General features: G+C 56.9%; 1 protein-coding gene across 5 annotated transcripts in view; it reads right to left on the reverse strand.

Moving 5' to 3' along the window:
- Window positions 1-4,439: 4,439 nt before the first annotated feature.
- The window catches only part of Eefsec (eukaryotic elongation factor, selenocysteine-tRNA specific), a 235,211-nt gene continuing 223,564 nt past the window's right edge, over window positions 4,440-16,086 (reverse strand). For all 5 annotated transcript variants that reach the window (XM_023706386.1, XM_004646097.2, XM_023706387.1 and 2 more), the window contains one exon: window positions 4,440-4,916. In XM_023706386.1, coding sequence (XP_023562154.1) covers window positions 4,726-4,916 — 191 coding nt within the window. In that variant the 3' untranslated portion in view covers window positions 4,440-4,725. The remainder of the gene's footprint in view (window positions 4,917-16,086) is intronic.

Here is a 16,086-nt window from a genome sequence, read left to right on the forward strand (position 1 = left end):
GGCTAGTGATGTGAAAATGATGGCAGCGAGGAAGCTGGGATAGCAGGGGAGGTGGTGGTCACAATGACATCAAAGCCAGCGATGGTGGTGAAGTCAGGGATAGCATCGAGTGAAAGAGGTGATGTAAGGACAGAAGTCAGGATGGAGGAGATGAGGCTAGGATGGAGGAGTGGAGGATGGAAGAGATCAGGTGAGGTTGAGGTGTGCGCATGGGGACACTGAGGTGAAGATGGAGGAAGTGAGGTCAGGGCATGACAGTCACAGGGTGATTGTGGTATGACTCTTGGGCACAGAGTATACACAAGTGGCATGGAGCCCTGTAACGTAGGGCGTCTTGGCACAGGGAATGCTGTGCACTGCAGTGCTACCTTTGTCCTGAGGCCAAGTGTGTTGGGGTTTTCGACCCTCCATGGGTTTGGCCCTTCCTGGCTTCTAGATCCCAGATCTAGAAGGGACCCATCTTTGTTGGTCCCTCTGGCTCACAGTGGGAGGCCAGGAAGTGTCAGTGTGGACAGAGGACAGTGCCCTGGCTTTGAGGGAGGTGGAAGGGACCCCACAGGGACCTGGCCCTAGGGAGCAGTGACACCCTCACCCCTCCCCAGATACCTTGTCCTGCTCCAGGCAGGGGTCCAGCCCAGGGAAGCTGCACCTCGGATCTCAGCTGAGGGAGCTAAGAGGGGACGGAGGAAGTGGCACCCAGATGCCGTGGGAACCTCTCTGGGCCCAGGTAGCCTCCATCCATGGCCCTTGTGCTGTGACAACCCATGTGGTGCTAGCTACAGGTGCCCTAGCCCCTGGGGGCTCATGGGGGCTCCTCAGACCAGAGCCTCCTCCCCTGTGGTCCCTGGGTGGCCCAGTGGCCTGGCAGATGGGGAGGCTGAGCTTAGCAGTGTCCCTGGGGGTGAGGTGGGGGACGACTCTGGCCTAGCACCCCAGCCCAGGCCAGGCTCCAGGAGGCCTTTATCTGGGGCCCCAGCTGTGGCCACGGGAAGTGGCCGTTTCTGCGGCGCTGTGTCCCGTGGGGCCGTGATAAGGTGGGGCAGCGTGGAGGGTTGAGCAACACCCCATGGGGCATGCAGGGCCATGTGACCTTGGACCTGTGGCCTGGGGGATGGGGTCCAGGCTACCCTACCACTGGCCAGCACAGAGGTGGCCTCTATCACTGAAGGGGGCACATCCAAAGCCTCTTCCCAATCTGTCCCCACTTCGCGGTGTCCCCACACACCTGGTCTGCAACCTTCAGAAGTCTCCTCTCCTAGCTCCTGTCTGCCTAGTGGGCCCCTCTTTGCTCTCACACATCTGGTCAGCAGCACCCATCCAGGGGTCCCCCAACCCACAGCCTGCCCCTTTCTGTGGTGCTCACCCTAGGGGAGACATGTTGGCCCCCTTGGGCCCAACGTTCTGACACTCCCAACAAGTCTGCTGCCTGCGCTGGGCCAATTAATAGCTCACTCTGTTATCAGCTTTCACACTAATTATTTTTCCTAATCAGGCTAGGGGTGGGGGCAGCACTGGAGGAAAGAGGAAGGAGCCTCCATGGGAGGCAGGCTCCACATGCCACACTGTGCCTGTTCTTCCTCCTCCAGGTCTGCCTTTGTCCCCCAGTGAGCGCCTACTCTCTTGAAGACCTCATCTAGGTGGCCCCAGTGAGAGGCTCTCCCTCACCCTAGTGGGCAGCAGAGGATAAATGAGGCTGAACCAGGAATGGGGGAGGCGGGGCTAGCACCTAGGAATGCAAGACCCACATGGACACTGTTGGGTCAGAGAGCAGGGACCTGGACCACCATGGGTACCAGGGAGAGCTTACCTAGCTAGCCAAAGGCCCTGGGTGCTGGCATGTCCATCTCACATGGGGTGATGACCCCACCTCCTTTTCCTCAGGTCCTGCAGATGATGCCCCCAACCTGAGTGCCACCTGTGTGTACTGGGTCCTCTCATGGTGACAGCCAGGACATGGGCACTTGCACTGCCTGTGGACATGGATTTAGGGACACCTGCACAGGGATGAATACAGACAGCAGGGCAAGGGAGGACAGAAGCTGCCCTTTACCCTGCCCAGGTGGCCGCAGGGCTCCCTGGTGTTATCTGTGGAAACTATATTAACCTAGAAGGCCGTTCCCATCAGTCTCGATTCCAGAGACATTTCCAGATAAGCTTTATCTTCCCACAGTGCAGTAGCCTCAGGCCAGTCTCTGCCTGCCAATCACAGCCTGGCCCCAGCCCACCTCAGTGACTCCATTTTGGTGGGCAGGAAAGGAGTGGGGCACTGTGCCCTGTACCCCAAGCAGTGCCACAAAGACACTTCAAGTTGCTAGGTGGGACTCTGAGGATCCTGGAGCCTGGGTTTCAATCCCACTCTTGCCTGAGGCATTAGGTGCAGCCCCCACAGCCCTGAGGGAGGATGGGCACAGCCTCATCTGTGTGGATGGGCCCAAATTTCACCTGAAGTGTGGGAGCTGGGAGGGGACATGTATGCGTGCATGGCAGCCCCAGCTGGGATGGGCTGCCCCTCCCACCGCTGTCCCCACCTGGGCTGTGTCCTGAGAAGGCTGCACACCTTGCCTGACCCTAGTAATGGGTGCTCCAGTTTCTGCTAATGCAAGCATGATAGGGGCTTCTCATGGGACAGTCCCTGTTTGTTCCCAGTCTTGCTGTCCTCTTGTGGGCCTAGGGGTTTCGGGCATCCCACCTTGGCTGCCCCAGCACAGGTGTGGGGGTCCCCACTCTTCCATATGCCCTTCCTGAAGCTTTCCTCCTCCTGGAGCTTCAGGTGGGACTGGGAGGCTGGTGTCACCATGCAGACACTCTAGTGAGATGGGTGCAGAGCCACACAGGCTGTGCTGCCCCTCATGGCCTGAGGCCCACTGCAGAAGGGTGATGGGTACTGGTCTGCTCCAAGCTTCAGGGAATGGCACAGCCAGCCTTTGCCCAGATAAGTCCCTGCCCTGGAGCAACCCTATACAGTAGCTGTTGCTCTTCTCCCCATTTCACAGCAGGATACTGAAACACAGGGCTCAGGAACTCACCCAGGTTCACCCGTTGAACACAGGACAGGACCTGCAGCTAGGCCCAGGGGACTCATCCCAGCTTGTGAGGATCCTGAGAAGGGACAGAAGGGAAGGGCTGGCCTCAAGGCCCTTGATCAGGGAGGTGATGCTCTGCTCAGCCCCTTCCTGAGAAGCCCTGGTGCTGGGTTCAGAACCAGCTCATCTCGCTGGAGGAAGCTGGTCGCCTTCTGTCCCCTGGGAGCTGACTAAGCTAAGGGATGTCATCCTCTGCCAGGATAAGCTGTCCAGAAGCCCTGTCCAGGATCCAGCCTGCCCCCACTAGGCTGCTGTCCCTTGGGGCAGCCGGCCGGCTGAAAGGTGTGGGCAGAGGAGCCTGGTAGGGACAGGCTGGCTCCAGCTCACGATGGCACTGCAGCTGTACTGCCTCTCAGGGGACAGCCTGCCGGGCCAGGTAGGGCCAAATCAGAGGGGTGCAGCACCTTGCATGCAGCCTGTGCACTTGGGCAGAAGCAGAGCAGTCCTAGGTGGAGACCCAGCCTGGCCCATGGAGGGCCAAGCCAGGCTGGAAACTGCTGCCTGCAAAGCAGCAGGCACAGTGGTGGTCCACATAGGACACACCCTGCTCCTCTGGGCTCACTCCAGCTGGCACAAGTAGGGCACATCAGGCCCCTAGTGGGCAGGGGGCAGGGCCTGGTCCTTGTGGCCTGGCTGCAGAGCCCAGCCTGGCCACCCTCTGGCTCCCAGTGCCTACCCATTGCCTGGGTCCTGGCCAATGCAGATGCCAGGTGGCTGGGCCGGCTGCCACTGCTGGCCTCCCTGCAGTGAGGGGCTTGGCTGCATTTAATTAGGGGCTGCCTGGCCACTGTGCATGGGGACACTGTGTTCCATGCTCCCTTTCCTTCTGCCCTCAGCTCCGGGGCTTAACAGCCCCAAGTTATTTGATCACAACCTACCCCAGTTAATAATTTTTAATGCCATTTTTACAAATTAAAACATAATGCACTGATTACTGGGATAAAAGGGAAGCCTCCATGTCAGTCTGGAGGCCAAATAAAGGCACGCACAAGCATCTGTTCACCCCGAAGTGTCTTGCAAGCTTTGGTTTCCCCTCAGCTGAGTGGTTTACCTCATCATCTCTGCGATCCCTGAGACAGTGGGCCCTGGGCAGTTGCAGAGGACACAGGCAGGGTTGTGCCTGCCTCTCCACACTCAGGCGGATGTGTGTGCCTGAACTTAAGGCCTAGGGGCCTCTGGGGTCAGGATGGAAAAGCCCCTGCACCTACTTCCCTAAATCCAGCTCAGGCCATAGAGACATCCCCATTGGCTCCCACACAGTTGCCCCTTTCTCAAGGCCCAGGAGACACCACAATCCTTGGGCTCCTCAAAGCAGACCTGGGGCCTGTGACACAGACACACAGAAATCGGCAGAGGGCTGGGGCCATGGGGCATTTATTTACAGGCACTAAGGGCTCTCCACTTGGGCAGGGCTGAGGCTGGGCATGAGGAGGGCTGGTGGCTGTCTAGCCTTGGCCCCTTCCCAGCCAGTCCTGGCTGTCACCCCAGAGGGATGCAGGCCCTCTTGGCACTGTCCCCACTACCCTGGACTTGTCACTGTGGCTGTGAAGGAAGTCTGGGTGGCAGGGCAGGACTGTGGGGAGACACTGGGGAAGCTGAGGCATGTACCAGGCACTGCAGCTCAAGCGGATCATGAGGTCCCTCAGGGAGACTGCACCATGCGCTTGTGGGTGTCAAAGACGTAGCGCTTGAACGACAGGCTGAGCCCCACATGCTGGGCAGGCTCAGTGCGCTCAGGGCCTTCCTCCTGCTTGGCCGCCTCCCCGTGGCCTGCCCGGCCCCGCTTCTTGATTGCTGTTGGCAGGATCTTCTTGGACTCAGGACTGAGGCCACCTGCAGGGGATGGAGGAGATGCTGTCACTTGCCATGCACGCACCTGTCTCTTGCACGGGCACCTTACTGGCCCGCTTCTACCTCCCACCCTCTTAGCATAACTCAGCTTGGCGTCTCTCTATACCCACTAGCTGGCTGGAGGGCTGGGTCCCGTGCGGTCCACCTCAACCCTACACCTGGCTCTCTGCAACTGCCTGGTCACCCAGCGTGGGGTACCATGTGACTCCCACCTGCCGATGCCAGGCCTCGCTGGGCCTGCTCCCCCACACCCAGCTTTCGAGACCCTGGGCTGGGCACCCTCTAACTGTCCTTGGAGAGGCACACTCCACCTTTCTGTGTGCTGAGGTGGTGGCCCACTCTGGCTGGGCACAGGCAGATCCCACATACTCTGGCTTCTGGTTGGGTCAGAGAGCAGGAAGAGAGGGCCGCAGGTGTTGATCATGGCTCTCTGGCTCTGGTGGACGCTGGTGCCCTCCCAGCTCATGTTTGTATCCTGTGGATGTCTTGCCGCGTGCCCACCTCATGCCCCTGGCCTGGATGTTCCTGGGCTCCTTATAGCCTCTCACACAGTCTTCCTTGCCTGCATATCATTCTTTTTGCAAAAAGACCATTCTTTCTGTAAAAAGAAATTCCATCATCGCTCACTTTGGGGCCACCAAGAGCCTAGTCTGGGCTTCATTTTTATATAATTTGATTAAAGGTCCATATTCATGGTATATACCATGGTTTTTTTTTTTTTTTTTTTTTGCCAGCTCTGCTTGCCCTGAGGGTGGGGCTGGTGCAGTATGTGGTGCTAGGAATTGAACCCGGTTGCCTGTGCCTACCTAAGCTTGCCTAAGCAGGTGGTTTAGACTGCTGAGCTATCTCACTGGCCCTATACCATGATGTTCTGATGTCTATACACCATAGACAATGATTAAATCAAGCTAACTAACAGCCCTGTCATTTTACACTTATTTTCTTGATAAGAATATTTAACAGTTCTACTAGTGACCTTCAGTCCGTTTTATACATTGTCACCCATGATAGCCACCATGCTGCTCACAGACTGCCTGACCTTATTCCCTTTATCCTGTGGGATCTTTGTCCCCTATGGCCAACATCTTCCACATTCCTACCTTTCCCAGGCCCTGGTGACTGACCCCTCTGCTTTATGGACTGGCCTTAGAGATGGTGCCTGTCCTGTACCTGGCTGAACTTTAGGATGCTCTGCTATGTGGGCTATCTGCAGGGGAGGGGCACCCCTGAGGCTGTAGGAGAGGAGGCTGCATGCCTCCCACATCAGCCCTGAGCCCTGCTATGTGAGCAGACCAGGCACTGTGCAATGGTACACGTCAGGAAGCTCCATAGGAGTGGGGGATAGACATCCTAGGAATGGGTTTCTAATGTTGGTTCTGATGAGGATTTGTCATGGGGACTCTGTAGCTACAGCCATTTAGAAAAGTGGCAAGGAGGAGTACAGGCACGAAGGGCTGGTCTTCCTCCAGCAGGTGGAAGCAAGACTGTCAGTTCTCTCAGACCCTGGCTCCCTGGAAGCTTGGGGACAGGTGGCTGCTGTCAACCATGAGGGATCTGTCCCCCAGGGGGCACAAGCTGAGTGCAATGGGTCTGCAGGCACCGTGCCTGGCTGGTCCCTCTGGTTGGAGTGTTGGGTGTGGAACGTGGGAGGGCTTGGCCGGTACCCTTGAGTAGCTCCAGGCCGGCAGGTATCTGTGCCTGTGAATCTGAGCCCTGGCCTTCCTTCCGCAAACAGAGAAGGTGGCTGGCACCAGAACCCAACCAATGGCATGGGTGGCCATCTCCCTCTGGTGCCAGGAGGTCTGATGGCTGAGAAGACATGGGGCTCCCCGGCGTCTGCACCAGCTGGGGAGACAGGCGTGTCCCAATCTTGGCCCCTCTCGCTTGGCCACGCTGGCTCTTGTTACACAGCACAGCTTGAACGCCGAGAAGGCCAAGCCAGAAAATCTGTCTGGCCCTGGTGAGGATGGGGCCAGCTAATCCTTCTGCTGTGGTGCTCAGTTCTGCTCTGTGCGTGGCCAGGAAGCAGCTCCTGCGAGCCTCCCCAGCAGGTGACCAGCCACTAGTGCTGGGATTTGTGGAAGTGTCATCAGGAGCTACTCTGTTTCCTTGGTGGTCTTTTGCCTCAGCAAGGTGGCAAGTGGAGGGAAGTGCCCAACAGAGTCAAGAGGAAGGGCTTTGCCAAGCTGCTTGGATCTTCCCTGGGGACACTCTGGGTAGACTGTGGGACGACGGTATACACCATGTGGAGCTCTGCCTGGCCCAGCTCCCATGGCATTTACCAGTCTGAGAAGGGCAGACAGTAAACAGCCGGTGAGATGGTCAGATAGTGCAGTGCTCAGGAACTGGCCCCACTTGTCCTGGGTGGGGTGGTTGCTTTGAAGGAACATTTGACCCAAGGCCAGATGACAGGGACCTCTGCAGAGACTGAGGCAAAGGGTACCTGAGTGCCAGACTCGTGAGGCGCCTGTGTGCCGGGCTCTATCAGAGCACGTGCCCTGAGCTGAGTGCAGAATGCCTATGCACCTGGCACCCACTCTGCCATCCCCTTGAGTTCTCATGGGCCCCCTTGCATCAAGGAATGGTGATGGTGCCCATCCCCACAGCCTCCCGAATTACCCCAGATGTCCCCATGGCTCATGCTTGTCAAGTCCCAAAATCACCTTTCAGAGGCTTGTCACCCACTTTGTAGTTGTACCTCAATGCTTCCTGGTCTCCCAACCCTGAACTATTTGTCCCTATAGTTCCTGGGCCTTTCTACCACACTCTGCCATAGGCATTCCTGTCTGGTCACTTGCTGCTGTCATCCAACACCCAAATAACCCATGGCTTGTAGGTCCTCAGAGGACACTCCCAGTTGGGACCCTGCAGGCTGCAGGGAACCCAGAGGCAAGTATTTGAGAAGAGCCTGTGCAACAATCCTGTGAAGGGCCCCAGTAGGAATTGAGAAAGCCCTGCTGGGAATAGGCCTCTTATATACAGAAGCCCCACAGCATACACAGCAAGGAGGCCCTTGGTTCCCACAGCCAGAGCTCAGGGCCAGGACAGAGGAACGTAAGAGCTCACTGGGCGGTGTGGCTGTGCAGGAGCTGCACTGGGTGATGGAGGCAGCAGGACCTCAATCCCTGCACTGACCACAGGTCTGTGGAGTCACAGAGGGGCTCCATGACCACGGGGAAACAGGATGAAACCAGGTGCACTTGCTATTGGAAGATGATGTTTTGTAGGAGTAAATACAACACCTCATAAGCATGAGGGTGGCACAAAGGAAGACATTTGCAGGGAATTCAGAAACGCAGCTTCACAAGTGCCCCTACAGCTCCTAGTAGAGTAAGAGGACTGGGACACCATATATCCAGTTGCTGGGCTTGGGAGTGGGTTACAAGCTCCTTTTCCTTTTCTTCTACTCCTCTGCATGTCTTCAACTTCTTGCTGTGATCCAGTTACTCACAGAAGTTGTCTCTGAGGCCCTACTGGCATGGTCCTGGTGCCTGCTCCATTGCCTGCCTGGGCCCCACATTGGAGATGGCTCAGTCCATGGCACTTTGGGAACAGGAGAGAAGGGGCCAAGGTGAACAGCAGAGGGGCCAGTTAGGGTCTCAGAGCCACCACTTGGCTCACAGCATCGCTGGGCCAGTGTCCCTGCACCTGCACCTCTGTGGACTGCCTGGAAGGACATGGCTAGGCAGAGGGCAGGCTGGCTCTGCAGTTGTGTGTATTGTAAGTGGTAACAGGTGGCACAGACCCAGGAAATGCTCTCATCCCTGCAGGGTGCACAATATTAGGGTCACATGGGCCCTGGCCTCCCTTCCAGTTCCCCAGCCATGCTGTTCCCATCAAGGCTGGCCCACAGTGCTTTCCTGGACTATCTTTGAGCCCAAAAGCTAGCATCTTGGAAGGGTTGCTTTCGGGCCCAGGCAGGGGACAGGGAATACAGTGGGGACAGGGAATACATGTACACACATCCCACCTGAGTGTAACCACACCAAGAAGTGCAGAGCAGCAGGGCAAAGGACAGTAGGTGCCTGTCTGCACTTGAGTGGTACTGGAACACCAGGGGTCCCCAGAGTGCGACACTGTCCTCATCTTAGGATCCTTGGAGCCTAGACCCCAGGATGCGGGGGATGGGCAGCCATGACCTTGGGGCAACATGGCCACCCTGGCCTCCCTGGGGACACTCTCCCAGGGCCAGGCGGGCCCTTTCTCAGCGGCTGGCCAGCAACCCCACACAAAGGCACAATGGGCCAAAGGCAGCCTGGGTCCTGGCTCAGGCCGGGTAATCAGGGAAGAATGCTCGAGGCCAGCTCCGTGCAGCATTTCCCAAGACCGGCTGCGGTGTCGCCCTGACACGGGCCATCAAAGGCCTGCAAATTGCCTCCGGTCGCTGGCACGTTGCTTTCATGTTGGGGCCAGGCTGGGAGAAGGGCCTCCTCACTGGGGGTGGCTGGCACCCCCAGTGGGAATAGAACCCTGGCAGGCAGTTTGGGGTCAGTGGCCTCTTGGTGGCTCCCTGAGGCTGGGGTCACTGCAGTCACTCAGCACTTCCTCTACAGTCATAGCAGCTTTGGAGGGGCTGTAGTATCAGGGCAAGAAAGAGCGAGTGTAGGGTTGGGTTGCTTTGAGAGGCCACAGTAGAAGAGTGTATCCAGGGGGACAGTGGCTCAGTAAGGACAGACACAGCCCTCACCTCATGAGGGATGGGGCAGGATAAGACAGCAGGTGGCAGATAGGAGCCTAGTGTGCATGCTCCCCTGTGCCACGCAGGCGAGCGGCTCTGTGCCCATCCCAGGCATTCTCATCTGTGTGTGTCTCCTGCTTCTCCCTCCTTCTCTTCCCTGCTATGGATGGCGTATGTAAACAAAGATGCAATTTGCTTTAAAAAGATAAGGTGATTAAGTTTTTATCAGACTTGTCCCCGCAACAAAAGGAATTAGGGGAAGGCGGCAAGGCGGCCCACCGAGTGTGTTCTGGCTGAGGCTCTCGAGCGCATACTCGATGGTGCCTGAGCCCTTGTGATTGGACAGAAGCTGAGGCAATGGGCGCTGTACCCCCATTTTGATGTCTTAATGTTGCCTAATTCCTCCTTTAATTTATATTAAGCTTCTTAGCAGCAATGATGAATTCTTCAAAAACAAAAAAGGGCCCTTTGCAGAAATCTTCCCCACGCCATGTAAATTGAAATTATAAGACAGTCAAGGCTTTGGAGATTGGGGTGTGCAGGGAGGAAACTGGTGCATTATGTGGATTTTTTTTTTTTTTTTTTTTTTTAAGGCAAAAGCAAACTGTTCTGAACTAGGCAGGAAATGACTTGGTGTGGAGGATCAGACAGGCTCCGCTAACAGAGGGAGGGAAGTCTGCTGTCCTAAGTGCTTGGCCTGGAGGGGCAGCTGGCGGGGAGCTGCCACTCACCATGAAGGTCAGCTCCAAGGCATGTGCTTGCTGCCCTAAGGCTTCACAGACTCCCCCAGGCCTGCCTAAGCCCTAGAAGGACTCAAGGACTCTTCCCAGCTCAGCTACTCCCAGCTCAGCTACTCCTAGCTGCTGATGCAGCCCAAGGCCCTCAGGAGCCCCTTACCTGCTGAACTTACCCTGGGCCCTGCCGGGTCTGGGCTGGGCTGCTCCCAGCTCTCTGCACCAAGGCTCCCAGGGCCAGTCTGCCATCTGCTGTGGCACACTTTAGCACCTCTAGCCAGGGTGGATGGTGGCCTCAGCCCACCTGCCTGGCCCTCTCTGTTCCCAGATCCATATCCCTTCCTGCTGGCTTGCGAGACTCCAATGGCTTTCCTAGCCCAACCCCTAGCAGGGCCTGGCAGACCACAGAGGCCAGGCTGGCAGAGGAGTAGGAGAGCTAGAGCACACAGACCTCTGCCAAGCTGTCTCCTCAGGCAATATGCGTGTCAGTTGCCCTGGACACCTGTCTCTTCCTGAGGGAAGAAGGCCAGGAGGGCACCTGGATGATCCCTTCCAAGGGACCATGCTCCTAGCAGCTTTCAGAGAGCCCAGGCCCCTAGTCAGGTGATGGGGCAAGTGTGCAGGGAACAGGGGTTGGGATGGTGCCCCCTGGGCTCTTTCTAGTTGGTCCTCAAGAGGCTGAGGTCTAGTGGCCTCTGGCTGAAGACCCCAGAGGTCCCTGGTGTGGCCCCAGGGGAGCAGCCTGAGCAAAGTGGAACAGGGATCGTCTCTGCCACCATCACAATGTCTCCCTCATGAGCCTCCCTCCCCACAAAGCAGGGCCATAGATGTGGCAGTCCTGAGTTACCTGGCCAGTGGCATCTAGGCTCAGCCCTGTCTCTTGCTGCAACCTAGCAGTGGGGAGGGTGATGCTGACTCATGCAGCAGGGAAACTGAGGCCAGAGATGTAAATGAACTTGCTTAGCCCAGGCAGGAGTGAGTGGCAGAAAGGCAGCCAAACTCCCCCTCCAAAACCCTATCAAGGGGCCGGGGAGATGGCTCAGTAGGATAAGCACTTGACTGGCAAACACAAGGATCTGAGTTCAATCCCCAGTTCCTCAAAAAACAAAAACAAAAACAAACAAACAAAAAAAACCCCTATCAAGCTGGAGGAGGAAGAGCTATCACTCTGCTCTGACACCTACAGAGAGAGACTATATGCAGGCTCTGACATGCAGGCACCTGGTACAGACAGACGCATACACTGGGATGAGGAGGTTGGGGACACTGATTAGGCCTGGGTTCAGTGCAGGCTGGGAAGATGGGCACAGCTGGAGCTGAAGCTCTGTGCCCAGGCTGGGGTCTGGACAACAGACTGGGTGGTATGCTATCCTGACCGCCCAGTGGCCTGACGTTCTGGGTCAGGAAGAACTGCAGTTGTCTGTGGGTACATGTGGACAAGTGGCCACTGTGTGTCCTGCAATGACTGCTATGGGTCCAGGATTATGTACCCATTTGCTTGGGGTGGCCCGAGCTCTGCCTGTGGCTAGGTCTACTCCTGCTGTCGACCAGTGAGACCATGGTCCCCGGGGACTGCAATTGGAACTCTGCTTCAGGCAGAAGCAAGGCTGTCAAGGAAAGGAGCCTGGTACCTAGTTTGGGCCACTGTGGCAGCAGCAGAGAGGAAGACTCAGAATCAGATCACAGCAGAGAGCAGTGAAAGCACTGGGGAGGGAGGCAGTTGTAGACAGGCAGTGACATGGGGGAAGGAGGAGGGATGTTAGAGTCAGGAAAGCTTGTGGGGGAAAGTGACATGTTCCCAGCAGAAGCAGGGGTCAGGCTACGTGCGGCCTGGCCAGAGTGGAGCCATTCTTACCACCCGCAGGCCAAGTTGACCACCCAGCTCCTGGAGCGACGGCCTGGGGCACAGACCCCTCTGTAGCAGGACTGAGGGCTTCAGCCCTGGAGGCAGTGATGTCAGGGTGGATAGTGTGTGGGGACAGATGCTCTAAGCAGTAGGGTCACAAGATACTCAGGGCCATGTCCTGTCATCCTGTGTGGTACTGCTATAGGTGTGCTGGTCCCTTTCTTTGTTCTATGTCCAGATCCCAAAAGGGGAGGTGGGGGAGGAACCTGCTGTGATTGTGCCCTGTGCTCCAGGAGAGCCTCTGCTTCCTGGCCTGCTTACTCCATGGAGCGCAGACGGCTTCAGGACCTTCCTGGTCCCCAACCCCCCAGCACCATCCCCTCTACTCAGTCCTAATGCTCCCCTGCAAATGTGTACACTCTTTAACAGCAGTTAATCTTCAATTAAAATACCTAGAGCAGAAACTAAGATAACTGGTTTAAAAGGTAGAGCTTATTGACAATAAAAGTCTTCTTCATATGGCCTTTCTTCAAAAAAATTCCACATATTAAAAATGTCATTTTTATGACTTGGGGAAAAAAAAAAAAACCAATCCAGAATAATGAGGGCGAACAAAGGCTTGGGGAGCAATCATTTTTCCAGCGCCCATATGTGGCACCCTGATTACTGCATCAGCCCCGCTGCCAGAGTGTGGGGAAAGGCAACGGCAGTGACCGAGCAGCTGTTCTGGCTGGTAGGAAGGGCAGGGTGGTGTGGCCTCCCATCGTCCCTCTCCATTCCCATGGCTGCAGGCACTAACGGTTTGTCCCCTGTCCAGGCCAGCACCTGGCTGTGCAGTGCCTAGGCACATATGCATAGCCCCTGAAGGCAGCAGGGAGTGCACTGTAGGGGGCAGGCCATACCCTTGGGAGGGCAGCAACCACCCTGCCACACCCACAGGGGCCCATGACCAAATGGGTACTCATGATGTCTGTGCCCTCAGCACCCTCACAGTTCTGTGTTCATGAGCACAGCCCCTGCCCAGACACCAGGTGGATGTCGCTCCATCACCTGAGCTGAGGCCGCTGGGGCTTCCTTACCCACAATGTGGGGATAGTGGGCCTCCCTCAGGGCAGGCCCCTCTGTCCAGAAGCACAGGTGGGTGGTGCTGGCACCAGGTGGCCCTGGTCCCAGAGGAGATGTGGGTGGGCTGGACATGGTAGCTGGGAATTAAACCTGGCAGGGGACTCTATCTGCTCCCCATCCTGGCCAGGAAAGCAGGTCTCCCTTCCTACAACCCCCAGGGTACTGTGCCTGCCTTGACATCTGAGAGGGTAACTGTAGTTGGCATGGCAGTGAGGGCTTGCTGCCAGCCTGCCATATAGTGCAAGTGTCTCCTGGCCCTGCCACTCTGAAAGCTGGGTGAGGAGGTAGTGAAGGGCCACTTACTGCCCCCAAGGACAGGCACACTGCTCAGGTATGCCACCTATGCTTTCCATGCAGGTGGGATGGGGCTGCTGTGCTGGCCTGGTGCCATCAGGAAACCCAGCATATGTGTGCAGAGAATGGGCAGAGTCCCTGCAGAGCCAGCTTTATGCTTATGCTGGGACGTGGGTGCAGCCCATGGAGCGGCCTGGCAGAGAGGGTGATACCAGGCAGGGCCACCACACAAGAGTTCTACAAGAGCTGTGGGGCTCCCTGCCTCCCAGGAGCTGGCAGAGGTAATATCCTAATGCTCTCCACAGTGTGGGGCAAGAGGTGGCGTCACTGCTGGCCTTCTGAGGGAACAAGTGGCGTTGTTAGCTAAAGTTTGCTACTGAGAAACCAGCCTAGAGAGGCCAGTGCTTGCTCTAAGTCCACACTGCTCATTCTCGTATTTTTTGCGACTCTGAGCCTTGAACTGAGGGCCTCCCACTAAGTTGCAACCCTTGCCTTCTCATTTTGCATTTTGAGACAGGGTCTCAGTCACAAAGCTGCCTGAGCTGGGCCCAGCCCCTCCTCAGCCTGGGATTGTAGGTGTGTGCACTGCCCACCTTTTAATCACAAATGCTTCTAGGTGCCTACTTTGTGTCAGGCATTATCCTCAGTGCTGGCTACTTGGAGAGGGAGATGGGCCTGCTGAGGGCTGGTGTGCTGGTAAGAGACAGGTGACACTACTGGGCCACTGGGGCCTGTAGGCACTGACATATGTGGGAGGAAGTCAGCGATGGGTCCCCTGATGAGGTGATACCCCTACGCAGGGCACAGGATGAGGGAGGCTCATACAGCGGACACCAGGAGCAGAAGCCAGGGTGCCTATATCTGCAGACCTGCTGTGTGGGGCAGGGCATATGGCCCTGAGGGCTCCGCTGGGGGGATTCCCTCAGTGTTGTGGAAGCAGAGTGGGGTGAGAGGCTGCTGTGGGCCATGTGAGGAGCCATGCCAAGGGTCAGAGTTGGTGTAGGACACAAGTATAGCCTCTGTGTCTCAGAGGCTGGAGCCTGGGGTGCCAACACTCTGGGTTAGGCTGTCCCACCTGCCCAAGGTCCTGCCCCTTCTCTGGGGGCCAAAGCTCAGCTTAGCCCCTCCACTTCTTAAAGCACAGTGCAAAGAAGCAGAGGCCCAGGGCCCTACAATGCAGGACACCCTGCTGGTGTTCCAGCACTGTCCTGTTGCTCTCCCAGCCCCACTGTCCCCAGGGGCCCAGTCCCACACCCTTGCTCCCATAGGCTTTCACACAAGTACCATATCCTCCTGCACACAGCCAGGGTCCAGAGCAGCAATGCAGCTCATTTACTGGGCCCTGAGGCCCTCCACCATGACTCCTCATCCTAGAGAGCACAGTTAGCCATGACCTCAATCACTGAGATGTGAATGAACACAGCACAAGGACAGGTCAGCTGGTGCCTTGTAAGCTCAAGTCCCCAAGGGGCAGTACACCCTTTCCACCAGGCTCCCTTGCCTCTGGGACTCAGCTCAGGCCACCTGCTCCTTACTAGTGCCGCGATGAAGCCACTGCCCACTCTTGCCTCACAGCTCCACACAGGGGCCTCAGATGGACCAAGCACTGGGCTCTCTTGAGTCCGCCTGCCTGTGACCTGGGGAACCCTTGCTGCCCACAGTTGGCTCATGCTCTTGCCTCCTATGGCCCTGAAGACAAAAGCTATGGTTGTGACTCCTTAAAGGGCAGAGTGAGAGTCACTGGGACTCACTCTAAGCATGGATGAGACGCTGCCTGCAACAGTGGACAGCACCCACTCCAAATGTGCCACAAGTATTATGAGTGGGCCCATGGCACGGACCACAGATGTGTTCTGCCATCTATGGTAGTGCCGTCTTGGGCCCCAGGCCATCACATAGCCAGAGCACCTCAGGCCACTCCTATTGCCACACTCTCTAGTTGGGCAGGGGCAAAGCCAGCCAGAGGACACCAGGAGCTGAAGCCAGGGTGCTTATATCTGCAGACCTGCTGTGTGGGGCAGGGCATATGGCCCTGTAGGCTCCGCTGGGGAACTCCCCCAGTGTTGTGGGGAAGGCTCTCTTTCTTGAAGTGGTGTGCCACACTCCTATCAGGGTGTGTCCATGAAATCACTGTGTTGAATGGAACCCAACACCCTCCCAATTTTCCTGTAACTGGGCTATGGTTTAAAACTGAGGCTTCCTTCCACCAACTGTCAACTCCACCCAGTGTTGTAGGGTCAGGGATGGTGGGAGCTGATGCCAAGGCCCCAGGAATACCCTTCCCAGGGCCCAGGCAGAAACCTGGGCTCCAGGCCTGGACTTGCCATTGGCCACTGTGTGGCTCCAAACAGCCACAGGTGTTCTCTGGAGATTAGAGGACCTCTGTCTCCTCACTGTGGCCACCAGCGTAGGGGACAATAGTTTGTTTCTCTACTCTACCACCAGAACATGAAATTCCAGGGAGAGCTGGCTCCT

The sequence above is a fragment of the Octodon degus genome, unplaced genomic scaffold (genome assembly GCF_000260255.1).
Source record: "Octodon degus isolate 3935 unplaced genomic scaffold, OctDeg1.0 scaffold00254, whole genome shotgun sequence".
Taxonomy (NCBI): Eukaryota; Metazoa; Chordata; class Mammalia; order Rodentia; family Octodontidae; genus Octodon; species Octodon degus.